We start from the raw sequence: 25,915 nt of genomic DNA on the forward strand, positions 1-25,915 counted from the left end.
GAGGGGAAGGACTCGGGGGTGCTGGTGGGTGAGAAGGTCAACATGAGCCGTCAATGTGCGCTGGCAGCCCAGAAACCCCCCCGCAGCCTGGGCTGCATCCCCAGCAGCGTGGGCAGCAGGGCGAGGGGGGGATTCTGCCCCTCTGCTCCGCTCGGGGGAGACCCCCCTGCAGTGCTGCCTCCAGCTCTGGGGCCTCAGCACAGGAGAGACACGGAGCTGTTGGAGCGGGGCCAGAGGAGGCCCTGGAGATGCTGGGAGGGCTGGAGCCCCCTGCTGGGAGGGCGGGCTGAGAGAGTTGGGGGGGTTCAGCCTGGAGAAGAGAAGGCTCCACGGAGACCTTGGAGCCCCTTCCAGTCCCTCAAGGGGGGGCTACAAGAAATCTGGAGAGGGACTTTTTAGCAGGGCCTGTAGCAATAGGACAAGGGGAAATGGCTTCAAACTAAAAGAGGGGAGATTTAGACTAGATCTAAGGAAGACATTCTTGCCTGTGAGGCTGGTGAGACAGTGGCCCAGGTTGCCCAGGGAGGTGGGAGATGCCCCATCCCTGGAAACATCCCAGGACAGGTTGGACGGGGCTCTGAGCAACCTGATCTAGTTGAAGCTGTCCCTGCCTACAGCAGGCCGGTTGGACTAGACGGTCCCTTCCAACCCAAAGCAAGCTGTGATTCCATTATTCCGTTTTGGTCTAACCTCAAATAATAACGAAACCGGTGGGTATTTTGGGGTAAAACTGCGCGGGGCTGACAAGGCCGACCCCCTGGCGGGGTTCCGTTGCGGGGCGGCCCAGGCCGCAGCCGCCATGTCCAGCCCGCGTTCCCATGGCAACGGGAGGCCACGCCACCACCACCCCCGTCCGGAGCCCGGCCGCTTGACCATAGAGCGCGACCTCCAGCTGGAAAGAGAGGACGCTTCTTTCACCGCCTCCCTGCTGGCGACTCTATGGTTTCTCTTCCGGGTTGCGCTGACGGCGGCCGCGGAGGGCCGGGCGGCGGCATGGCGGCGCACCTGAAGAAGCGGGTGTACGAGGAGTTCACCAAGGTGGTCCAGGTAACGCACCACCGCCGGGCTGCGCGGGGTTGGGGGGAACGGCCCCGAGCTCCGCGGTGCGGCGGGTGGCGCGGGGCTGTGGAAGAAGCCGCCGGCCTAGCCTGGGGCCTAACCTCGGAGCGCCGCCCGCCGCCATGGGGCGAGGGCCTCAGGGCCGGGGTGGCCGGTGAGGAGCGGGAGGGGTTGGCCCCGGGTTTAGGGAAATGGGGGCTGCCTGGAGGGAAGGGGGCTGGCTCAGGTTGTGTGCGGGAGCGGGAGAATGCCCTCCTCAGGGCGGGGAGGGGGCGGCCTGGGGAGTGTCATGACTGCCGGGGGCAGAGGAACGGCAGCGAGTTTTATGGCAGCGAGTGTCTCGGCTGCTCCCGGCTGTTGGGCAGGCGAGAAGTCTCGTTTGCCTTGGGTTGGTTGTTTGGGGTTGGAAGGGCCAGAATTTGGCTGTGTAGGTTTAACAGTTTCTCATAAATTTAAGAGAGACAGTGTTTCCCGGGGATAGGGGCTGCCAGAGCAAGACAGGTTGTAGAGAGGTGGGGTCGGTCTCTTCTCCCAAGGAACAGGCAATAGGGCAAAAGGAAGTGGTCTCAAGTTGTGCTGCGAGAGGTTTAGATGGGATATTAGGAAAACATTCTTTACTGAAAGGGTTATTAAGCATTGGAACAGGCTGGCCGGGGAAGTGGTTGAGGCACCATCCCTGGAAGTGTTCAAAATACAGGCAGACATAGTGCTTAGAGATATGGTTTAGGGATGGCTTTTTTCAGAGTTAGGTTGATGGTTGGACTTGATGATCTAAAAGGTCCCTTCCAACCTAGATGATTCTATGACAGGAGCAGCTACAGGGAGCTGAAGATGTGTTCGTTCCTAAGATAGATAAGGGAGAGACCAGTGACTGCTGCGGGGTGTAGGAACTTCCTCAGGCTTGGTGCTGAGCCAGTGTTCACTCTGGGAAGCAGTGGGTCAGGATTTGCTCTGTGTTCCTGAACTGTGTCCCTCTGCCCACAGCAGCAGCATGAGGACCTGTCTGCTAAGAAGCTGCGGCTGACCAAGCCCAGTAAGTCAGCGGCGCTCCATGTCGACCTGTGCAAAGCCACCTCACCTGCAGATGCCTTGCAGTACCTGCTCCAGTTTGCCAGGAAGCCCGTGGAAGTAGAGAGCGTGGAAGGGGTTGTCAGGATCCTACTGGAGCATTATTACAAGGTGATGAAGCTGGGAGCCAAGTGTGCTGGTCTTGTTTTCTTGGGTTTGGATGTGGCTCCTCCTGGTCCTGACCCGGTTGCCAAAAGCCTGGGCTGTTGGAAGCCCTGTGTGTGGAGAGTGAGTGACTACAGTTCCTCACCCAAGTGATTCCTGATCATGTTACTCGGTCCCTTTGATGGTTTCAGGAGCCTGTGACAACGGTGTGACTGTTATCCCTGCAGGTGGCCTGTATGATTAGTGTTAAATTAACTGAACAAGGGACATGAGACATGACAAGAGGTTTTCCAGGGAACCCAGCTGTTCAAAGCTGGTTCAACGTTATGTGAACCCTTCTTGACTGATGTTTCCTTACCTTGCTCTTAATTTGTTCTAGCAGTGGAGAAACTCTTTAGCTATTGCTTATGGTGCGAACAAAGCACTTTTAAAATCACACTTCTGAAAAACTTTTCAACAAAAAAATCTTAACAGCAGAATAACAAATAAATAACAGAAGCAGTATACCCTTCGTAGTATCCAGATACTGATCCTTCACTTGATAAAGCAAAACTTCTTTGCATCTGACAGAGCTGTACTGTAGGCTGAAATATTTTTCATAAATGTCCTTGTGCTATTCTGTCTGTCTTCCAGTTGAGTCTATTTTGCTTTGAACTTACACTAAAGCTCTAAGCTGCATTTTACCTATTTCTGTACTCTGCCTGCTTTGGCTTGTGTGTTGAGACTGGTTTACATTTTTTTGATGGGAACTTATTTTCTTCAGTGGACTGACCTCCACTCAAAAGAGTGTACAGCTTAAGGAACCTGACCTATTTCTTCTTCTGTGAAGACAGCTGTGGTTCCTCATCAAATAATGCAGGTTATTTGTGTCTGAAGTTTGTTTTGTAGCCTCTGTTAGAAGAGAGACTATCAGATCTATAGAGGAGGTTACATTTTTGGTGCACAGCCTGTTACAGAAACCAGCTTTTAAAAAGCGTTGCAGTCCTGTGGCTGACATTATTTTCTTAAGAACTGATTTCTTAGTATCTCCAGAAAACTTGCACTCGAACTGATGTTTCAGAAACCTAACCCTGAAAGCTGTAACCGTGGTGGAAGTTGTGTAACAACATATTTGTTTGTCGTGTCATTGTTTTGTTTAAGGTGGTGCTGCAGCCTCCTGCTCCTTCATCGCTTTATATTATGATAGGATGGTCCCCAGACGGTCCTGAAGGCCTCTGAACTGGAACAATAAAATAATCTGGCTGTTCCTTTTTTATTCATTTTCCCACCAGTAGTTCCCGTGGCCCTGCTGACAGTTGAATTAACACATCTGAGCAGGTGGTGTGTTGCAGTGTGTGGGGGAAAGCCAGGGGGACAGGATACTGTAAGCTGGTGTTGCTGTCAGCGATGGTGTGTCCTCAGACGGTGTCCTGAGGTGATCCTGAAAGTCCCTTCCTGATTCCTGAAGGTGGTTGGGACGAGGGGTTAGAGGCACCTTCACTTACTGGTGGTTTGGTCATAGAGACGGCAATCAGACCTGCAAGTTAAAAGGTTAACTTTCTCTGATGTCCTGCTCGCGAACCGTTAGAAGGAGGGAGAAGATGCTCCCTGGGGTTGGAGGCTGCTTGTAGAAATGTTTTTCAATGAGGGTGGTTGCCCAGAGAGGTGGGAGGTGCCCCATCCCTGGAGACATTCCAGGTAAGGTTGGATGGGGCTCTGAGCAACCCAATCTAGTTGAAGATGTCCCCACTCATGGCAGGGCGGTTGGACTAGATGACCTTTAAAGGTCCCTTCCAACCCAAACCATTCTATGATTCTAAGATTGTAATGCAATAATAACACTGCCGACATTATTCATGAGACTATTAAAAGTGCCTTTAGACGTGCCCTTTTCATTGATTTCTTCTGTAATCATGGAGTGGGTTGTCCTTTTCTTAAAAGAATGTGAATAATGGAGAGTAAACACCAAATGTGTAAACGCCGCAATACTGTAGAAATCCATGCATTCACTAACTGTTGTTCAAGCTCGTAATTTTGACCCTGAAAAGAGAAAACGCTGCTCAGCTGAGAAAGAGATTACACCCGTGGGTATCGCATTTGTCACTTGAGGGGTGTGTGTGACACTGAAATCTCTCCAAAACACTGTTGAAAGACATAAAATTTGTAACTGTAATATTTCTGCACCTGTTGAAAGATGTAATATTTGTAATTGTAATATTACCACACCTCAGCGTCGCACAATTAATTGCTTGATAAGATCTAAGCATGAAATCCAGGCTTCTTTTGTCTTTCTACCCTGTAGTGGATATCCTTGGCAATACAATGAATTAGTTACAACCAGAAGTCTTGTATGCACAAGTCTGTAGAAGACTGAAAATAATAACTCTGAAATGCACGAACTTTTAAAATTAATACTAATTTGTGAAGTTTATTTTTGTAATTATCACCCGTGCCAGCTTTTGCTGTTGCTTAAATGAGTAGATGTATGTAGCTAACATATGCTTCTATTTATTTATTTTTTTTTTACCTTGCTGTTTTGGGTTTCTTTTTTTTTTTTATTGCTGTCAGATTGGCAGGATTCCTCCCCACCACTAAGAGAAACGGTTGTTTTCTGTAGCCCACAGACCTCGCTGCTTAGAAGTCAAGAGACCATCAGTCTCAATTCATCTCCTAAAACCCTCCCATTTGTTCATTAAAAATTTACAAAGACATCAACACTGAATTTTCTGGCATCTCGAAAACCTGATTTATTTAAACTTCAGATTTTCAAACAGTATGAAGGTAGTTTTGAGGATTTATGAGTAAAAGAATCATTTTGAAATGTACTGGAAGTTGCCGTGTAAACATTCTGTATTTACATCGTGATAAAATTCAGAACTTTGTGCTGAATTATATATGGGTCCTGCCTGCGTGTCATGTTTTATGCTCTTCAAACTGGAAAATGACGGAGGCTGTCTGTCGTTTCCTTCCAGGAGAACGATGCCTCTGTAAGATTGAAGATTGCTTCCTTGCTGGGCTTGTTATCGAAGACTGCAGGATTTTCCCCAGACTGCATTATGGATGATGCCATTAACACTCTTCAAAATGAGAGTAAGTCTCGCTTTTCAGGTGGTGCTTGAGATCAAGGCAGAATCACGCTGTCTTTTAAGCATTTAGGACAGTGTTAAGTTACATCTGAAGGTTATAATTGGGAATTGTTGCTCAGAGTACTTATTTTCTGCTTTTCTGGATGATGACAGACAATAGCACGCTCTGAGGAGGAGAAGAATGTTCCTCAGACCTGCCTGCTGTATACCTTTATTTTAAGGGAGGGCAAAGTTTGCTTTTGCATCTCTGTGTGAGAGCCGTTGCTTCTGAAGTGCTCTGTTCTAGAGGACAGTCTTGCTTAAAGCGGAATCTTGTTGGAAGAGGAGCTCATCAGAGCTAATGCAAGAAGGCGTTAGTTTCTTAGCATTGGATTTGTAATGGGCAGTAAAATGTGGGTTATCCTGTTTGTGGCTTCATTTAAGTCCATTTTTATGTTCTATGTTACATTCACAGTTTGTGCGTGCTTTACTTGATGCAGATTAATTTTGCTTTAATGTCATTTTTAGAGTCATAGAATAGTTTGGGTTGGAAGGAATGATTAAAGGTCATCTGGTCCAACCTCCCTGCCATGAACAGGGACATCTTCCCCTAGATCAGGTTGCTCAAAGCCCCATCCAGCCTGGCCTTGGAACACTTCCAGGGATGGGGGGCGTCCACAATTTCTCTGGGCAACCTGGGCCAGTGTCTTACCACCCTCAGCGTAAAACATTTCTTCCTTATAGAATCATAGAATCATTTAGGTTGGAAGAGACCCTTGGGATCATCGAGTCCAACCATCATCTCCACTCTACAAAGTTCTCCCTTACACCATATCCCGTAACACCACATCTAAACGAGTCTTAAACACATCCAGGGATGGTGACTCCACCACCTCCCTGGGCAGCCTATTCCAGTGTCTGACCACTCTTTCTGTGAAGAATTTTGTCCTAATGTCCAGCCTAAACCTACCCTGCTGCAGCTTGAACCCATTCCCTCTTGTTCTATTGCTAATTACCTGTGAGAAGAGACCAGCACCAACCTCTCTACAATGTCCTTTCAAGTAGTTGTAGAAAGTGATGAGGTCTCCCCTCAGCCTCCTCTTCCTCAAACTGAACAGTCCCAGCTCCTTCAATCGCTCCTCATAAGATTTATTCTCCAGGCCCTTCACCAGCTTCGTTGCCCTCCTCTGCACTCGCTCCAGCATCTCGATGTCTCTCTCGTATTGAGGTGCCCAAAACTGGACCAGTCTAAATGCTCCAAGTCTAAACCTACCCTCTTTCAGTTTAAAACTGTTGTCCCTTGTCCTGTCACTACAGGGCTTTGTAAAGTCTCCAACTTTCTTATAAAGTCCCTTTAATTGCTGAAAGGCCGCTATAAGGTCTCCCTGGAGCCTCTCTTCTCCAGGCTGAACACCTCCAACTCTCTCAGCCTGTCCTCACAGCAGAGGGGCTCCAGCCCTCGGATCCTCGGATCATCTTCGTGGCCTCCTCTGGCCCCACTCCAAGAGGTCCGTGTCCTTCTTGTGCTGGGGACCCCGCAATTCTAGATGCAGTACTCCAAGTGGTGTCTCATGAGAATGGAGTAGAGGGGCAGAATCCCCTCCCTCGCCCTGCTGGCCACGCTCCTGTTCATGCAGCCCAGAATATGGTTGGCTTTCTGGGCTGCCAGTGCACATTGCTGACTCATGTTGAGCTTCTCATCAACCAACACCCCCAAGTCCTTCTCGGCAGGGCTGCTCTCCATCCCTTCATCCCCCAGCTTGTATGGATACTGCGGGTTGCCCCCGATGCACGTGCAGGACGCTGCACTTGGCCTTGTTGAACCTCAGAAGGTTCACATGGGCTCACTTCTTGTGCCTGTCCGGGTCTCTCCGAATGGTATCCTGTCCCTCAGGCGTGTCACCGCACCACTCAGCTTGGTTTCATCTGCAAATGTGCTGAGGGTGCACTTGATCCCACTGTCTATGTCATTGATGAAGATATTAAATAGTATTGGTCCCAATATGGTCCCTTGAGGGACACCAGTCGTTGCTGGTTTCCCCTTGGACACTGAGCCATTGACTGTAACTCTTTGGACGCAAATATCCAGCCAATTCCTTATCCACTGAACAGTCCACCCATCAAACCCATATCTGTCCAGTTTAAAGGTAAGAATGCTGTGGTGGTCTCGGTAGGCCAAACATGAGTCAGCAGTGAAGGCTCACTGCGTACCGGGCTGTACCAACAGGAGCGTAGCCAGCAGGTCGAGGGAAGAGATTTTTCCCCTTTACTCAGCACTGGTTAGACCACATCTGGAATACTGCATCCAGTTTTGGGCTCCCCGGTGCCAGATAAGTGCTGGGAAGGTTGAGTGAGTTCAGTAGAGGGTCACCAAGGTGGTCAGGGGCTGGAGTACGTGATATGCAAGGAGAAGCTGAGGGAACTGGGCTGCCTCTGGCCTTGGAAAGGAGAAGGCATCAGGAGGACGTTCCAGTCTGGATGGGGCTGTGATTTTATAGCTGGTGAGGAGCTCAGTAAAGAGGTACCTAGCCTTTCACTGGTTTGTTTTGCAGAGTCTCACCAAGTCCTTGCTCAGCTGCTGGACACCCTGTTGGTGATTGGCACAAAACTCCCAGAGAATCCATCTGTCAGGATGAGACTGGTCGAGGTGGCCTGCAAGGTAAGGCAGCCTCCCTGGGGCAGGAAACTTCTCTCCCTGCTGCAGAAAAAAACCTCATGTAGTCAGTGCTTAATTTTTTTTTTTCTTTTTTCTCAACAAACTGTTACGATACTAACGGTTTTTTAACTGCTGGGAATCTTAGTATTCGTTGTTTCGAAGGGGTGAAAGAACGATAAGAATCCTGTGACATCTATTCTTCTCTTCCATTCCACAGCATCTGACAGATTCTTCCCATGGTGTAAGAAATAAGTGTCTTCAGTTAATTGGCTGTCTCGGACCAGTGGAAAAAGGTGTTGCAAAAGAAGCTGAAAGCCAGGCTGCCAAAGATGTCCAGAAGATAATAGGAGATCATTTTAATGACCAGGACCCTCGTGTTAGGACTGCGGCTATAAAAGCCATGGTAAGTGTTGCTGGTACAGTGGAATAAACTGTTTAGGTTATATACAGAAGCTGGTGGGGGGCTGCAAATTAATCCAGAGAGGTTTGGATTAGAGATTATTTAATTAATTTAGCAAAAGTCCACCCAGCATATCAAAATTACCTGGAAAAATAAGCTAGGTCTTGAAATGTGAGAGTGATGTGAGATCTCAAAGGGCAGTTCAGTGATTCATAACGATTTCTGTTTTAGCTATAGATGAAGAAGCTTTTTTGAGTGTACGTAGAAGACTTTTTTAAGTGTATGTAGGCTCTTACTTTTAGTCCGAAATCTGTATTTCTCGATTCAGCATCGGTTACCGTAATTACAATAAGCCACTAGTACTCCGACACGCAACAGGGAGCTGCTGATGACAGGAAACCTGTGGGATAAGTCCAGAAAGAATTTATTTTGTTTGTTTGTTTTTAAACTTCTATGTTTTGCCCCATGGGCATGTTCATTAGCACTCGCTAATTGTTTATGAGTCTTGCTGGTTTTCACGTGGGCTGGAGCGTGGGGACCCTTCAGAAGCTTTTAGCTTTGCAGAAACACAAGCGAAGACCGTGCGCTTGAGAATTTTGCTTAATGCGAGTAGCCTGTGAGTATGTGGGTATGTAGAGGTTTCTCTATTACCCTTAAGGTTTATAACAATATCTCAGCTAACGTGATGGTCAACAAGAGTATTTTAATTAAGGGAATTAGAATTAATGATATTAAACTCCGAAGAAAGAAGCAGGATGCATTTGAGGAGATCAGATTTCATTTGAATCTGTCTGGGATCTCCCTCTGCTGGAGGCTGCACTCATCACTTTCTTTCCATTCGCATTTTTGTTGGTACAATTATTATTTTTTTAAAGTCGTTTGAGCGACTTTCACAATGGCGTTCAACCAAATCCAGAAACAGATTTATGACCTTGAATTTATAATTACAGCGCAAAGACAACTGCTCTTGCATGCAAACGCCCTGCATGAATTCAGGGTCACTAACCATGTCGGGGGTTCTTGGTCGTGGTTTTCCTTGCTGGTCTGTGTTTTTTTTCTTTAATTTTATCACTGGCTTGTTGCATTTTGAAGAAGTAGATATAGAAATGCAACTGTTTCTTGTCGACCGCGTTCAACCAGATTTTATCCCTTTGTCTATAAGTCAGATTCGTGATACTACTTTATTTCAGATAAAAACAATGTTTAGTAGGACGGTTTTTGCTATTCCTCTGGTTTGGCAATTGAAAAGGTTTACAGGGCATGAAAATTCATTGGCAGTGCTACTTTCGGATCTGTGTTTCAGGAACAGTAGTGAACTAACCATTTTGAAGCTACCTGTGTCTATTATAATCGTGTAATTAATATGGCTAACACTGAGCAATTGTGTGAAGGCTGGGAGAACGGACAGACGGTGCTTATAGAAATTGTATTTTCCTAATCAATCGAAGTATGAATAGCTGTGAAGTTTAAAGAAATTATACTGAAATCAAAGTTCTTATTTAAAATACTTACGTCCAAGATAATGAAATATTTTAATTGTAGCAGCAATCAAGAAATGCAAGCAACTAGGTTTACTCAAAGCAGAAAAAACAGAAGTGAAAACTTAGTCTCTGTCACTTAAACCTATAGTTATGCTTCCTTGTGTTTTGGTTTTGTTTTTGTTCTGTAGCTGCAGCTTCACGAAAGAGGATTAAAATTACAGCAGGCTATTTACAGTCAGGTAAAACCGTGTATTAATTTGTATTTATTTTGTACTTGTTTGCATATCTTGCCTTTTAGATTCTGTGACAATGTGCTTTGGGAGGGGGAGGGCACTGAGCAGGAGTGGAGTATTTTGCACTTAGGTTGTCTGTATTCCTTATTGCCCTATGGCAGTGGCAATAAAAGTCTGGTTTGCACCTTATTGTGCTTAAACGCACTAAAGCGCATGTTTTGATTGGAATGTGTTGTTTATTGGGGGAGATAATCATGGGACTATGTAATTATTACTGTCATCTGGCAATCTTGAAGTCTTAAACCCTTGTTCATTGGAGAGTACACGTGAAGCTTGTGTTTGTTATGTCAATAAGGTTGCGCAACTGAAGCCTGTATCAAATTAATTCTCCTCCAGATTCACATTTTGCGCTTCCTGCGCAGTACAGGCAGTTCTGGAGTTTTACAGCGTGTGCCTGACTGACTCTATTAGGACTAGTCTACCTAACCAAACTTGGAAATACTAGGGAGTAGAAAGGAAGACTAGATTTTTATAATCTGTCCTAACTGATTCGTGGTGAGGATACTAATGGCGCTGTGGGGAGCGAATGACAGCTCAGGGGGAGATGTTTCAGGTATTCTGGACCGTGAATCTTCTTTCAGGCCTGCAAGCTGTTGGCGGACGATTACGAGCAAGTGCGTAGTGCCGCAGTTCAGCTGATTTGGGTCCTCAGTCAGCTTTACCCTGAAAGGTATGTACCGTACGCAAAGTGATTCAAAATACGGGCGTAGTAATTATCCTAATCTTGAGAGTTTTGTGCTAGTACATCTCAGGAGTAGCTGTTAGAAAACCGATGTGTGCAAATTGCTGATACCTGATAAGAATGCACTGATCCGGATGAAGTTTTGGTTCCTGATGACAGAATGGTTGGGGTTGGAAGGGAGCTTTGGAGAACATCTAGTCCAACCCCCCTGATGCTTGCTTCACATCCATAGGAATTCATCAGTTCTTACTTGATGCAGTCCAGCGTGGTGTAAGATCAGCGTACTGATTCGTGTTTCTCTATGTTAGCATCGTCCCGATTCCTTCTTCCAATGAAGAAATTCGCTTGGTTGATGATGCGTTTGGAAAAATCTGTCATATGGTTAGCGATGGTTCCTGGGTTGTTAGAGTACAAGCTGCTAAGTTATTGGTAAGCTGTATTCTTTTCTATCTGAAAATAGTTATGTTATGGTATGTTACTTTACTTTTCACATGTATTTGAAAAGAAATGGGGGGGTGGATTAAAAACTGGGGAGGTAAATTGCTACCAAAATTCTGAGTAGAAAGAAGGGAGAGAGGTCGAGGAAACCCAAAAGTTTCTCAGCTGAACTCTGCGGTGACTCTTTCCTGGAGAGTAGAGGGTTGAGTATCCCAGAAAAACAACAAGTACTTGGCGCAATTCCCTCCCCCTGCTTCTCCAGCGCAGGACATGTCAGCCTACTGAATTCAGGAAAGACCATGTTAGCCTCAGTGGGAAAATAAGATGTTTGGACCATCTTAAGTGAACTTCTTCAGACTCTGACATACATACGGTAGTGTCAAGCATTGAACAAAGCTTGACATTAGAATGAGCGGATAATATCGGATGCCGTGTTGGGGATAAATCAGGAAATTATATGGTGTAATTTAGAGTAATTGTGTTTCTTACTTTTGATGTTTTTTGTTTTGTGTTTTGTTTAGGGTTCTATGCAACAAGTTAGCTCCCATTTCTTAGAGCAGACCCTTGACAAGAAGCTCATGTCAGATCTGAGGGTACGTAAATGTTTGGCTTTCTTTTTGCTGTGTGTATTGTACTAAAATCGCACAACAGGTACGTTAATGTCGAGTGTGTTTGTTTACCATGTCCTTGCCCCAGGGCTGCCGAGAGCTAATTGATGGTGACAGGTTTTCTTTCAGATTAAAGTCAATGAAGCAATTGCTAGTTTTAGATTTCATTAGCTGAGCCCGTAATAAACAGCTCTAGGCTATTCAGGTTTTGCACACGAGAGGTAAACGTTTGTGTTATTCTGGCAGCCTTTTTGGCTAAAAGCTTTATTTATTGTGTACGGAATGATCGCATCCTAGTTTTGGGAGCGAACTTATGGAAACATCCTGCAAGATCCGACCAGTAGACATAAACATTTCAAGAGACATGAGTAGGTAAAGTCTGGGACTCTTGAGCCCTACGAGGAAAACTTCTCAGTGAAATTCCTTCCTTAAGCAACTCGCGTGAGGTACTACGTTTGTTTTTTCTGTCTACAAAAGAACAATGAAGCTAGAGCTGCTAGTTTTTGTGGCCTGCTTTGGCAAGTCTATTACAGAAAGTGCTGCACAGCTTTCTTTGCAGTGAGGAGGGAAAGGAGATCGAGCGTGCCAAATGAATATCGCATTTTAAGCACTGCTGAACTCTGTATAGTATTGATAGTCATTAAAGTATTTAATTGCAGTTTAACAAGTTGCGCTGCAAAGTGATAGCGTCTGTTTTTGCACATCAGTTATTGGATACTTAACTAGACGGGCCTTTCTTCTGACCCAGTTTGGCTTTTCTTATAATGGATGTCTAAGATTATGTTAATTAAAATATAGTAGTAGTTATCCTTTCCCAACATCAAAAGTACAAAGAGTTGCTGGCAATTAGAAATATTCATAGAAGAGAAGGCAGTACTTGCTTTTCTCTGCATTTGCCTGTCTCTGTCAATAACCAAGCCTCTGGCTACATCTACTTTCAAATCCAGGAAAACCATTTAGTATTTTGTTTGGTCATACTGGTACTGTATCCAGCTCTGGAGCCCTCAGCACAAGAAGGACATGGACCTGTTGGAGCGGGTCCAGAGGAGGCCACAAAGATGATCCGAGGGCTGGAGCCCCTCTGCTGTGAGGACAGGCTGAGAGAGTTGGGGGTGTTCAGCCTGGAGAAGAGAAGGCTCCGGGGGGACCTTATAGCGGCCTTCCAGTACCTAAAGGGGGCCTACAGGAAGGATGAGGAGGTACTCTTGATCAGGGAGTGTAATGATACAATGAGGGGTAACGGTTTCAAACTGGAGGAGGATAGATTTAGATTGGATCTCAGGCAGAAATTCTTGGCTGTGAGGGTGGTGAGGCACTGGCACCGGTTGCCCAGGGAGGTTGTGGCTGCCCCATCCCTGGAGGGGTTCAAGGCCAGGCTGGACGGGGCTTGGAGCAACCTGGTCTGGTGGGAGGTGTCCCTGCCCAGGGCAGGGGCTTGGAACTGGATGATCTTTAAGGTCCCTTCCAACCCAAACCATCCTATGATTCTGTGATTTAAAGTAATGTGGTTCTAATTGAAAAATTTGCTTGGACAGAGGAAGCGCACTGCGCACGAAAGAGCCAAAGAACTCTACAGCTCTGGGGAGTTTTCAAGTGGCAGAAAATGGGGAGATGATGCTCCCAAAGAAGAAATCGATACGGGTGCTGTAAACTTGATTGAGTCGGGAGCTTGCGGGGCCTTTGTTCATGGCCTGGAAGATGAGATGTATGGTAAGTGTTAACTTACTACGGAATGACTGAAGGAGGAGGCGTGTGGTGGCTCTTTTGGTTGGTTGGTTTGGGTTTTGGTTGGTTGGTGTCAAATTAGATCACTTGGCTGTTGTGTGGGGTTTTGTTTTTTTTTTTAATAAGTTGTGGACTTCGGGGTGGTAGCGTTTTATTCCGTTGTGATCTCTGGTACGGTGTTTGTTTCAAAGCTGCTACAGCGCTGCACAGAGTTTTTGATAGAAACGTTCCATTGAGTAGCCGAAACCAAATAGCTCCCTAGAAATGGTAAAGTTTTAGTAAAATACCTGTTAAGAAGTTGTTACATTATTATTATCATTATATTATGCAGAAAGCTACTGGGATTATTTTTTTTTATTGACTTAAATTTAAGAGTTGCATGTGGCTCTAAATTGGCAACATTAGTTGCTGCTCTTTGGTGTTTTTTCTGCAGGAAAGAAAAACAAAATTTGTTGAACTTGTTTAAAACATGGCACTACAAGGAACCTGTGTCCATGGAGTCCAGTAATCATTCATTTTGTAAACAGAGCAGCTTCCATCCTAACAAAGGGTAGAACTAATGGAGACAAACCCACCTATTTTTCAAAATTTTTCAGAATCCGCCAGCTCCAGCAAACAGAAGTTTTCTAATTTCCTGCCCAATTTTATCCAGTTTATACCTGTTTGTTCTTAGCCAGTGGTAGGTTTCAGATTAAACAGTCGTTGCTTCTCTCGGGGCTTGGCTTCCCTAATGAATTAAGAGACAGCTTTCATGTTGCAAGGGGATAAACAGGCTGGGCTCCTTTTAGTCTCTGCTGCTCTAAAAGCTTTCCTCTTGGCCAGCTAGAATGCATTATTCTCAAAAATTGGTAGCTCGATCTGCGTGTTTTCAGGTACTTAAATGTCAGGTGAAGCCTTGCTTACCTCTTTAGCGATGTTACTGATAATTCTTTTTCTTCAATGGAAATAGCTGCAGTCTGAGGTCACGTTTACCTGTTCCATAGTGCTGTTGTGTTGGTCTCTTGTGGTTTTCCTATGATGGACTTGGAGGCCGTAGTCTCTTTCCAGCAGATTAGATCTGATCTCCTCTTTTAAAGAGGATGATTTACGAGTGTCAAACTGGAACACAGACGTTCTTGAGCTCCGGGGTTTGGCTGTAGCATTGACCATGCTGACGGCGTCAGGGAGGTCTGTGTGCTGCCCTTCCCAACTCAACTTTCCCATGGAAAAGGGAAGACTTATATTTTTTTAAGGCTATTGAGAATGGCTTGTATTTGCATAGAACCGTGAAAATGCCTAGCTCTGAACGTTAGTCCTCAATTTGCTTTTAATGTTACTGAAACGACGAGGCTAAATGAGAGAGTACAAAACCACCATAACAAAAATATCTCTGTAGATTGTGTTGTAAAAGTCAGTTTATTGTTCCACGACTCCTGCAAATAAAAGCACATTTTCCTAATAGCTGAACTCTCCCTGAAGCTTGAAAATGCAACTTTTGGTCTTTTTCTGACTAACAGTAAAAATCTTTTCACTGGCTCAGTCCATGGGCCTGTGAAACACGTTCTCCGGTTTCTTGTGCCGTAGGTACACCATTGGTAAAATGGCTGATGGCGGTAAAATGGCAAGATCTTTAAATTATAGATCTTTAAATAACGTAGATCTCTCCCTCCACTACAGCGTTTTTAAATACTGTTGAGCTCTCTTCTTCCTTACTTGCAGCGCTGCTTCATTTCTTGAATTCCACATTGGAACTTAAATCTGAATTAGTGTGTCAGCTTAGGAAAGCAATATCGGTGAAATGTTTTTTCTTCTCTTAGTACCTTGGTCTTAATGACGGCGGGGACTCCGAGTTGTGACAAAAGCTTCGTTACAGAATAAGCAGGGCTCTTGCTGTGTTTGCATTTTTCTGCTTAATCAGAATCATCAGGAATCGAATATGCTCTTTAAGAACAATAGGCCTAAAAGCTACATGGGAGTTTGAGTAAATGTTTTCAAGATGAGCTAATTTGAACGAAAAATAAAAGTATGTTTAAAACAATAATGTTTGCAAGACATCAGATTAATGCTTATTTTTACGATCCTGGCACATAAATGTTATGGAAGCTAGCGAGGATGGCTGCAGGGAAGAGAATCTCATCTCCACTTAAGCTTGTTATATTTGGCTATTCTTCAAATTCCTACCATGTTTTACAGTATGAATACACTCCGGACACCTTTTAATGCTTTTTTTTGCTTAAATTCTGAGTAATTTTAATAATTATGAGGCACCTTTTTCCTTTCTTTTGAGGAATCCAGAGTCGTGAAGCAGAGGAATTTCATTCTGTTTACTGCCAAAGCGCCGATACTCTAAGGCTTTTCAGCAATTCCTAAAGCGCTACCTAGCAAGTTAAAAATGCAGCGAGCGCTCCGAGCAATTAAAACGCCAGGGAGAATAAAACGAGCAGACTTTAATTATCTAAATTAGTTTGCTTAAGATACCAGGGTTATGGCTACACTTGCAAAACGCGCTACGAAATAGGTAACGTTTGTTGCGGGATAGGAGACCTCTCTTTCACCTGCAGGTCCCTCCGCAGATGCTTACGGCAGCAGCGCACGCTGTATCAGTGGTGAAGCTCGAGATTTGAAGACTTGCCTGTGGAAAAGGTCCCTAATGGCCTGGGTCCCTGCTTAGTTTCCATCGTCGTCAGGGGTTCCTTAGCATCTCCTGTCCTTAGCCCAGTCCTTGAATAACACGAGGCCTGGCTGTTGGGTACTATGTCCTTTTAAACAGCGCTAACGATGAATTCCCTCCCATTTTATTTTTTGAATAGAGGTTCGGATCGCTGCGGTTGAAGCCCTTTGTATGTTGGCTCAGTCCTCGCCTTCTTTTGCGGAGAAGTGCCTGGATTTTTTGGTTGACATGTTTAACGATGAAATTGAGGAGGTGAGACTGCAGTCGATACACACAATGAGAAAAATTTCCAACAACATCACGCTGCGGGAAGACCAGCTGGATACCGTGTTAGCTGTCTTGGAGGTAAGAAATTCTTGAGGGAGGAAAAAAATTGCATTCCTGCTTTCTTTGAGGTATTATAATCATATAATGCTAATCAGCCCCTTCCTCTGAGCTGAAACTCTCCACCTTTTTTGTTACTGTTTATTTTTTTTTTTTTCCACTTTGAACACCCCCAAAGGCTCCTAAGGCCTATTAGCTTGTAATCTCCAGGACAACAAAATGCTTTTGAAATAGATGAATTTCAGATTAAAAACTCATCCCTTGATCACTGTGCTGTTGCCTCACGTGTGTTTCCTTCTGCCCTGTTTTGAGCTGTGGCGCTCTGTGCCACCTCGTGTCGAATACAGCTTCATTTCCTTTCTGTTCCTTTGTTCAGCTGCTTTGGCGATGCCTTTGCTCACCAAGCAGAGACAGGGCACGGGCCTGAGATCTCTCTTCGGAGCGTTCAGAGAGTTTGTTTGCATGATCTGACGTATAATTTTGGGTCTTCCCAACCAGCAGCCTTCCAGTCAGCGCTCAGCCAGGATGCAGGGGACAGCACGAGTCAGCTGCTCTTCTCCTGGTTGACGGGTTTGATCCGGGAAGGAGAAGAGATTTTGGCTCTCTGAACAGTTGTTGTGCCAAACTGCTTATGAATTTGCAGACGCAGCAATAAGTTTTAGGTGCCTCAAATTTTTATGTAGTTCATTTGCATTTGTTCAGGGCGGGGACTTGTGCATCAAGGTATAAAAACGTCGTAGTTAGACTGGGGTTCTGTCTCGCGCTTCTGCGCTGACTTATCGTGTATGATAAATCATACCTGTGTTACGGTTTATATTATCGTAGCGATTATCAGGTATTAGGATAGCTGAAGTGTGAGACTGATTAATATTGCAATGGGTTTGTCTGATTCTGAAAGGGGCTTGCTTGCTTTCGGTAAAATCTGTCTTCCAGTATCAAAATAAAGGATTTGGAAAAACAGCATTAAATTTTGTGCCTAAATTTGTTCCAAGAATGTAAATAGGGAACTGTTGAGGACGGGGTAACTTCTGTTTTCATCCCACTGCTTTGACTTTATCTGATTAACTCTACCAGCTACTCCTCGCTTTTCTCACTGGGCTTTATATTCGGCTTTTCCTGTTGTCCTTCGTCTCCGGTTCTGTTGAGTTGTGCTTCTCTCTGTCTTTTTGTATTCTTCTGCCTCCTGTGTCTCCATACTGCCCTTCCAGTGGTCCGTGCAACTCACCTATGTTACCTCCATGGTCGTTTCATTCCAGTCCTTAGAGTACGTCTTCTCTTTGGTCAGTCTGCCTCCCACCACCCAAATCAGGAACAGCTGAGCAGCCCTGCTGTGCTTTCCTCCTTTGATGGTTTCTGTGTGCTGGCTGTCATTTAAGAGCTTTTACAAGAGGGCTGCTCTTTTTTCTTTTGTGTAAGACAGTGATGAATGAGCTGTTGATACTTAGCAAATTATAATTTAAAAAAAAATAAAAAAAACTACCATTGAAACGTGGCCGGTTCTAGTATCCTGTCAAATTTTCACATTCTGTCCAGCAGTGCCACACAAATGCTGATAGCGAGGAAGTATAATACATTGATATGGAAGAGCAAGGTGGTTTTGGGCGGAAGGAATGTAATTAATTAAGCTGGAGTTCAGCCACGGCACTTCTAAAAATACTGCTTGGAGATTGCGTAAGCTCCTCTGTACAAACCCGCCCTGGCCTAAAAAATAAAATGGGCACAATATGACTTTAGAAGTGGTACATTAGGGATCCCATATGATTGTAACAAAGTTCCTGACCAAATCTCTAAGTGTGTGTGTTTGTTTTCTTTTATTGCCCGTCTATAAACCTGTAGTTAGGTCAAGTTCCTTGATCCTATAGACGATCATTGTTAACCTGTTCTGTCCAGCCGTTGACATGTCAAGGGTACGTCGTCACCCAAACCAAATAGTGATTTTTGCTCCGCTTGAGGAGGTCAGCGGTGAAGCAGTTCCCATTGATTCCAGTAAATGAAGCACGTGGGTGGATGAGACCAGCAGGAGACCCTCCAGCAGTTGCCTGGGCTGTCACTTCATCCGTGCTTAGCTGTGATAACTAGAGAAGTGCGCTATTTTTCAGGTGCCTCTAGTACTAATTCAGCCAAGGAACAGGAACTGCTGCCTTCAGAGCAAAGGTGTGCGCAGGCACGTCTTCCCTCTCGGTGCTCAGAGGTGGTTGAGTGGTTGGTTTTTTCTAGGATTCTTCAAGGGACATTCGGGAAGCGCTTCATGAACTGTTGTGTTGCACCAACGTCTCAACTAAAGAAGGCATCCATCTCGCACTGGTGGAGCTGCTGAAAAACCTAACGAAGTATCCTACGGACAGAGAATCCATATGGAAGTGAGTGTGTTCAGTGGCCTTGTGTGTCTCCTTATTTTCCTATTCTTTTTAGTAATTGAGGCGTTAGGCAAATGCTGAGCCAGCTAAGGAGGTAACAGGTATTGCAGGCATACAATCCTGTTACTCTCTATATATTTGGAATAGTGGATATACTGAGTATTGTAGGTGCTCGTGACTGACGTAGAAACTCTCTGTTGTTCTCGCTTGTACTGGGAATCCAGAACTGAGGACAACTCCTGGAAAGAGCCGCCTTAGAAGCACTCAAAGCATTCCCGGAAAAGATTAACTCAACCTGCAGTTTAAAACCTCATCTCTTCTACGCAACTAGTCCTTTGGTGCTTACTTGACACTGCTTTAAATAGTAATATTTGCCAGCGGTTGATTGTATGAGTCGTGACAAGCGGATTGGCTGCGTGGCATTGTGCTGTCGGAGGGGCTTTTTCTGTCTGAGCAAAACCAGTGAACGCTTGTGTGGGGTTTTTTTCTGGTTGTTTAATGGAAGTAACAAAGGAAGGGATGCTCCAGCACGCATGGTTTGAGGTGGAATTCTTGGGTATGATTGGAAACACTTATTTTAGTCGTCTTGGTGTTCCAGTGTACTCTTACATTGCTCTGTGAGTTTGGAGGTTTTGGGTTTTGTTATTTGATTGGGTTTTTACCTCCTCATTCCTTTATTTCCGAAGGAAAAAAAAATACACTCATTTGTTAGCGTAGAGTATGAAAGATTTTCTTGGGTTGCATAGCTCCAGGTGTTTATTATTTCTTGGACAGTTTAAATAAACAATTTTTATTACCGCTTGCTTTTTCAAGCTGTCTTCTCAGTTTTCTTGGATCCTATCAAACATTAATGCAAATACTCAGCCGTGAAGAGACAGTAGACGTGGACAGTAGGATTTTGATGCTGACCACCAGCTCCAAGCGCCGCTACAACATAAAGGAATAATGCTGTAAAATGTTGTATTTTGCAATGTACGTCACATTAAGAAATATTTCAATTTGTGTGTTTCCAGATGCTTGAAGTTCTTGGGAAGCAGGCATCCCACTTTGGTGCTTCCGTTAGTCCCAGAGCTGCTGAGCACACATCCGTTCTTTGACACGCCAGAACCAGACATGGATGACCCAGCCTGTATCTTTTTAATGAAGCCACTTGATCGCTTTGACTGTAATAGATTTTATTCGTATTTTCCTGATGCTCACATTTGTTAAACCGTTTCAAACCGTAGCAGAAAATCCTGTAGCTATTTCCGAATCCCTTTGCTGCTTAGTTATATTGCTCAGCAAGTGATGGAATAACTGTTATCTGGAACCATCTTCGTAAATACCAATGTGGTATAGTTAGCCTTTTTTAATACTGTGATGAATAATCTGTTTATCAAGCAATTTGTCAAGATTTAGGCATTGCAGATGAGTGCTTTGATGTGAAAACGTTTGTCTAGTTCGTGCTAATTTTGAAGAGGCTTTAGCTTTTAAATGAGAAGAGTGGTTTTCTTTCTGTTTTCTTTTTAAGTAAAACATCCATCCTGTCTGTTGTGCAGAGTACAGAACAGCACTGTCTCTTAGTACAGCGGTGTCTGAATCCCTATAATGTTATAAATTTACCATCTCTTCGAAATAATTCAAAATCAGAAATCCTCGTATTAATGTTATTTCTTCTAGTGCTTTAGAATACAAACTATTATTGTAATACCATTATCCTTAACAATAGGAGATGCCTTGGAAATGCAAAATACCATTTTTCCATTGTTTATTCTCCTTGCTCCCCTTCTGTGCGGTTGCAGAATGTAGTGTTACTTCTGATGCACGCTGAGACGTGCTGGACTGGAACAGCTCTCTTCCTCTGTGAAGCTACTCTTGATTTCTCTTACCAGTCCCAGGCCATCAGCTAGAAATTCTGTACGGATTAAATACGTACCTTGTGAGAATTGAAAAGGTCTAGAATCGGGTGGAGAGAAAGGTTAATCCATGGTCAGGTGGTTGAGTAATAATTTGAGTAAACTTGCCCAATGAGTTGAGAATTGAAGGAACATTGCGGTGGGGAGAAAGCTGTTATTTATCTCGATGCACCTTCCTGCCCTGAACCAAAGAATGTTATTTTAGAGAATGTTTTGGAGGTATTTTGTGGAGATATATTATGTGAAGACAGGCCTGGGAGCCAGAAAGGACAAGGTAGGCTTCAATGGTACGTTTCCAGTGTAAACTGTTAATTAAAAACATTGTTTTGTTTGATTCAAAGCACTTACCAAATTTGAATCAGGCGAGCTGAATAGCTTCAGCTGAAAATTTGGAAAGGCTTTTGGGTAAAGAGGAGAAACTGGTTTGTCAAGTGGAAACCTTTATGCTTGGCAGCCCATAGAGGCAGAAGATTTTTCAGGAGGTGGGAGGTGTGGATTCAGTCCCTTCTGTGGCTGAACCTACCTCTTCCCCGTGCAGGTGAGTGCCCAGACAAGCATAAACTTTGCTTTGGGATCCTTTCACCCTCTCCTGCTAGAGATCTTACGCTTGGGGTCAGCCCTGTGCAGGCGAATCCTAGAATCGCCCAGGTTGGAAGGGACCTTTCAGATCATCAAGTCCAACCATCAACCTAACACTGACACAACCCATCCCTAAACCATATCTCTAAGCACGACCTCTGCCCGGCTTTTAAATCCCTCCAGGGATGGTGCTTCAGCCACTTCCCTGGGCAGCCTGTTCCAATGCTTGATAACCCTTTCTGCGTAAAAAAATTTTTCCTAATATCCATCCTAAACCTCCCCTGGTGCAACTTGAGGCCGTTTCCTCTTGTCCTATCGCCTGTTCCTTGGGAGAAGAGCCCGACCCCCCCTGGCTGCCCCCTCCTTTCAGGGAGTTGCAGAGAGCGAGAAGGTCTCCCCTCAGCCTCCTTTTCTCCAGGCTGAACACCCCCAGCTCCCTCAGCCGCTCCTCACAAGGCTTGTGCTCCAGACCCCTCCAGAATGCCCCGGCCTTTGGGCTAACTGATTTAAGCCTTTGGCTGCCCTCTATTTCTCAGGCTCTCAGACTATGAAAACGTCTTCTCCATTGCAGAATCATCTTCCCGTGTCTGATTCTTTGGGTTTTTTTAAGTCTGTGTGAGAGAGATGTTTTTCAGGGCGTTGTAGGAAATGCAGCAATTTTCAAAAACTCAGAGGTAAATGTTTAATTTTAGGTGGTGTTTGGGTGCCAAACTGGTAAGCAGAGTGTGAGCTTTGAGGAAGAGTGAAACTCCACCTAATGAGCACGTTCTGCATTTATAATCCCTGGCTCCTGTCCTTTGTGTCGCCTCTGAGCCATCCCACGTTGGCATGAACATCCTGCCTCCAGCATGGCTCACCCTGTAACGTTTGTGCTTTCTGCTTTGTTTTCATCTGCTCAGACAGCTGCCTCTTTGGGTTTTTGCTCCGCATTCTCCAACTGTAAAGAACTTCCTAAACAGTCTCCAGCAAAGAAGGGGTTGTTGAGCTGTTGTTGTTGTTTTAAGTGGCCATCCCCGAGGAGCTCTTCTTGCTGTCGTCTGTTTTCCTTTAACAATCCATTTCAATAGACATTGCTGTTCTGGTTCTGATTTTTAACGCTGCGAAAAGTTGCCCAACAATGCCTGCCCTCTTCTCTGATCACACGTTCAGACATTACGCCTATCTTCGGGACAGTCTCTCTCATCTGGTCCCTCCGTTAAGAGTAAGTTGAACCGCTTTGGTTTGCACTTCGCCGCTCTGTTACAAATATCACTGGTCTCTCCCATGGCTGTTCACGTGTAACACTTGGATTCTAAAAAGTTTTTTTTCTCCCAAGCTCCAAGCGAATGAATATTCAAATGTACGTTAAGTAAGGAGAGCCAAATATTAAATTGTTACAGTATGGATTTTGTAATATTTTTGGGGAGAATAATAACTTTATTGCTCTCAAGTGAGAACAGCACATGGTTTGCTGGTTAGGAAAGAACACTGGGAGGGTGGGATTCCTGGGAGCTTTCTGTAGCTTTCACTGCGTGGGGAAGGGGAGATTAGCCTTTGTAGATCTTCCACCATTTGACTTGTGCCCTGCCTAAACAATTTACTCGCGGGTGAGATGTTCTCCGCCGCTTTGAAGCGTGTTTGTTCCTGCATGGAAGTACGGGTGGGACTGAAGTCGATCGTAAGTTGTAGTACAGCTCGTAAAATGAAGTGCGGCTGGCGTGGTCTTGGACTTCGCAGTATCATGGTTAGTGGATGAGGAAGATGTTTCCCTCAAAGGGATGTTGAAGTTTAACCTGAAGATCTCTAGCTGCAAGTGGATTATGAAATGGAGATTATTAACTAGCAAAGATAAAAGACGTAGACTTGAAATCCTTGATAGAAATTTTGAATTTGAGAAATAAATCCCAGCTCTCGACTGGTAGTTGTTAAATAAGGCGGCAGCATTTTGCAGTGTTGTTACTTGTGTTCGACTTTCCCGTGTGCATGTGTTTCTTCTTGCTTAGTTGCCAGGTAGAAAGCTGCTGTCCTCCCCTGTCTCTCCCAGTATCGCACCGCATGAAGATCCTTCCCAGCAGTTCTTGCATCAGAGCCTGGAGAGGGTGTACAACCTTCAGCACCTTGACCCGCAGGGCGTACAGGAGCTGCTGGAATTTACCATCCGGTAAGGCTGCGTCGTGGGAAGATGGGTTAGGATTCCCAGTTTCTCTGAAGCAGGTGCTTTGCTTCTGAGTATCAGTGTTGTACTTTGCCATCGGACGCTTCGTCTGAGCCGCCTTCTGGAGAGCATTGGGATAAAAAGGTATTCACGGCCTGTTTGAAACAAAACTGCCCTTGGCGCTGCCCCACCGCATAATTAGCTTGTGGTTTAGGGGAACAGCTTTTCAGAGTATGGTAAGACCTTCTTGGACTGTTGGCTTATGGTAAAATACACTTTCAGTTATCAGGGATGACAGCCTTGTGTGTCGTTCTTAGTTCTCTGCCCCTGTACGAGTCCCTCGTTTTGATCGTATTATTTCTACTGTACGTGCTCAGGGTATTTTTTTTTGTTTGTTTGTTTCACTTTTGTGGGAAGAGAGAGGTTGTCCCTTTTGCTCTTCTAACTTCCAGGTCCTGTGGCCTTTCATTCAGCAGGAGAGGGCCTTCTGCTGCTTTGTTGGGTGTTATCGCCGGTCCCACTTCTAAAGGACTTTGGCATTCTTCATCAGTTTGAAAATCAGAGAGAGATTTTCCTGGAATAGACGACATTATTGCGTGTTGCTGTCTGCTGCCGTATAGATAAGGGTGCACAACGTGGCTTCTGAATGTGGATTTTATGCTGCCTCTTCCATTTCATCTCTGGATTGATTTACACAAACAAAACACTTGAAAAGAATCCTTTCAATATGATTCCTCTGCTTGGGAAGAGGAAAAGAGCCTTATTTTGAGAGTTAGGAAAACAATCTAAAATGCTTTGTGTGGAATACGGAATTCCAAAAAGCTTTGCTTTTTTTTTTTTTTTTTCCCCCTTCCTCCAAAAGAGCTGCCTCTGCTGTATACGTAGCTGTAAATCGCTTTCACACCCACTGCGATGGCAAATAAACTGTGCTCCTCACTGAAAACCCAGCTGTGAAAACTATATGGTTTGTCCGCAGCTGTTTTGAAGCTACTTTGTGCAGCCCAAAATCATAGAATCATAGAATCATGTAGTCTCAAAGCATTTCATGCACTAAATGCTTGAAACAGGTAATGTCTTGGCAGATCATCCAGAGTCTTATCAGCGCGATGAAGGTCTGGAAACCTCACAGGTTGTGAATGTTTTCGATTCGGAGTGTAGGAATCGTGGAAATTATTAGCTTGGCTTTTTCCCTGCTGGGATCGCCACCCAGGAACCGTATCAAACCAGCTGCTGGTTTCCAACTTTAAGAGAAGGAAGGAATTAAGATCAAACAAACAGACAAAAGCGTTGGAGGTTATTTTGCAGAGGACAGGAGTTTCCCGCACCAGTGGTTTGATTGCTGAGAGGAGAGGGATGGGAGAAGCTCACAGCAGTGGATTCTGCGGTGGGACGTCACTCCCTCCTCCTTCATCATTGCTGTCCGCAGGGGAAGTAGAGCAGACCTCGTGGAGCTGGTGTCTGCTGGGGACGTACATTTCGAACCACGCTCAAGCCTGACGCTCTTCCCCCAGGCTCTGCAGCTGACTCTGCCAGACGGGCTTTTTAGCAAATCGGTCTTTGTGGTTTCGTTTCTCCATCTCTCCAACAGGCGTTTTTTTTTTTTTTTTTTTGTCTTGCGGGGATGTTGAAATCTGGTTAAGATTTGCAAGGAAATAGCATTAGTGGAATTGGGAAGCGTAGAAGACTGGGAAACGGAATATCTGCCTAGCTGTTAGCTGAGGGGCGACATCGTGGACTTGGGAACAGTGACCATGAAATGATAGAGTTTTCGATTCTGCGAGAAGCAGGGAGAGGGGTCAGCAGAACTGCTACCTTGGACTTCCGGAGGGCGGACTTTGGGCTTTTCAGGAGCCTGGTTGACAAAGTCCCCTGGGAGGCAGTCCTCCAGGGCAAAGGAGCCCAGGAAGCCTGGATGATTTTCAAGAAGGAAGTCTTAAAGGCGCAGGAGCAGGCTGTCCCCATGTGCCAGAAGACAAGCTGTCGGGAAAAAAGACCGGCCTGGCTAAACAGGGAGCTAGTGTTGCAACTTAGGGAAAAAAAGAGGATCTATGGCCTCTGGAAGGAAGGGCAGGCCACTCAAGAGGACTACAAAGAGGTAGTGAAGCTATGTAGGTACTTAATGAAGTCTTTGCCTCAGTCTTCAGCAGTAGGACCAGTTGTTCCCTGAGTACCCAGACCCCTGAGCTAGAAGACGGGGATGGGGAGCAGAATGAAGCCCCCGTAATCCAAAGGGAAACGGTGAGGGACCTGCTTCAGCACCTGGAGGTGCACAAATCTATGGGGCCGGATGGGATCCACCCAAAGGTACTGAAGGAGCTGGCGGAAGTGCTCTCCAGGCCACTTTGCATCATTTATGAGCAGTCCTGGACAACCGGGGAGGTCCCAGCTGACTGGAGGTTAGCAAATGTGACACCCAT

General features: G+C 45.1%; 1 protein-coding gene across 3 annotated transcripts in view; it reads left to right on the plus strand.

The window, feature by feature from the left end:
* The first annotated feature begins 925 nt into the window (after nt 1–925).
* The window catches only part of INTS4 (integrator complex subunit 4), a 40,886-nt gene continuing 15,896 nt past the window's right edge, over nt 926–25,915 (plus strand). For 2 of the 3 annotated variants that reach the window (XR_008465105.1, XM_054193257.1), the window contains exons 1-15: nt 926–1,047; nt 2,044–2,238; nt 5,184–5,301; nt 7,829–7,935; nt 8,150–8,335; nt 10,002–10,052; nt 10,688–10,776; nt 11,097–11,217; nt 11,748–11,819; nt 13,370–13,544; nt 16,349–16,554; nt 18,751–18,893; nt 19,904–20,019; nt 22,432–22,565; nt 23,347–23,504. Coding sequence is in view for 2 of the 3 variants with exons in the window: in XM_054193257.1 (XP_054049232.1) it covers nt 940–1,047; nt 2,044–2,238; nt 5,184–5,301; nt 7,829–7,935; nt 8,150–8,335; nt 10,002–10,052; nt 10,688–10,776; nt 11,097–11,217; nt 11,748–11,819; nt 13,370–13,544; nt 16,349–16,554; nt 18,751–18,893; nt 19,904–20,019; nt 22,432–22,565; nt 23,347–23,504 (1,979 nt within the window). In the remaining variant the exon portion in view is untranslated. The remainder of the gene's footprint in view (nt 1,048–2,043; nt 2,239–5,183; nt 5,302–7,828; nt 7,936–8,149; nt 8,336–10,001; nt 10,053–10,687; nt 10,777–11,096; nt 11,218–11,747; nt 11,820–13,369; nt 13,545–16,348; nt 16,555–18,750; nt 18,894–19,903; nt 20,020–22,431; nt 22,566–23,346; nt 23,505–25,915) is intronic. The other variant, XM_054193268.1, reaches the window with a different exon arrangement.

Source organism: Rissa tridactyla, chromosome 1 (genome assembly GCF_028500815.1).
Source record: "Rissa tridactyla isolate bRisTri1 chromosome 1, bRisTri1.patW.cur.20221130, whole genome shotgun sequence".
NCBI classification, from domain to species: domain Eukaryota; kingdom Metazoa; phylum Chordata; class Aves; order Charadriiformes; family Laridae; genus Rissa; species Rissa tridactyla.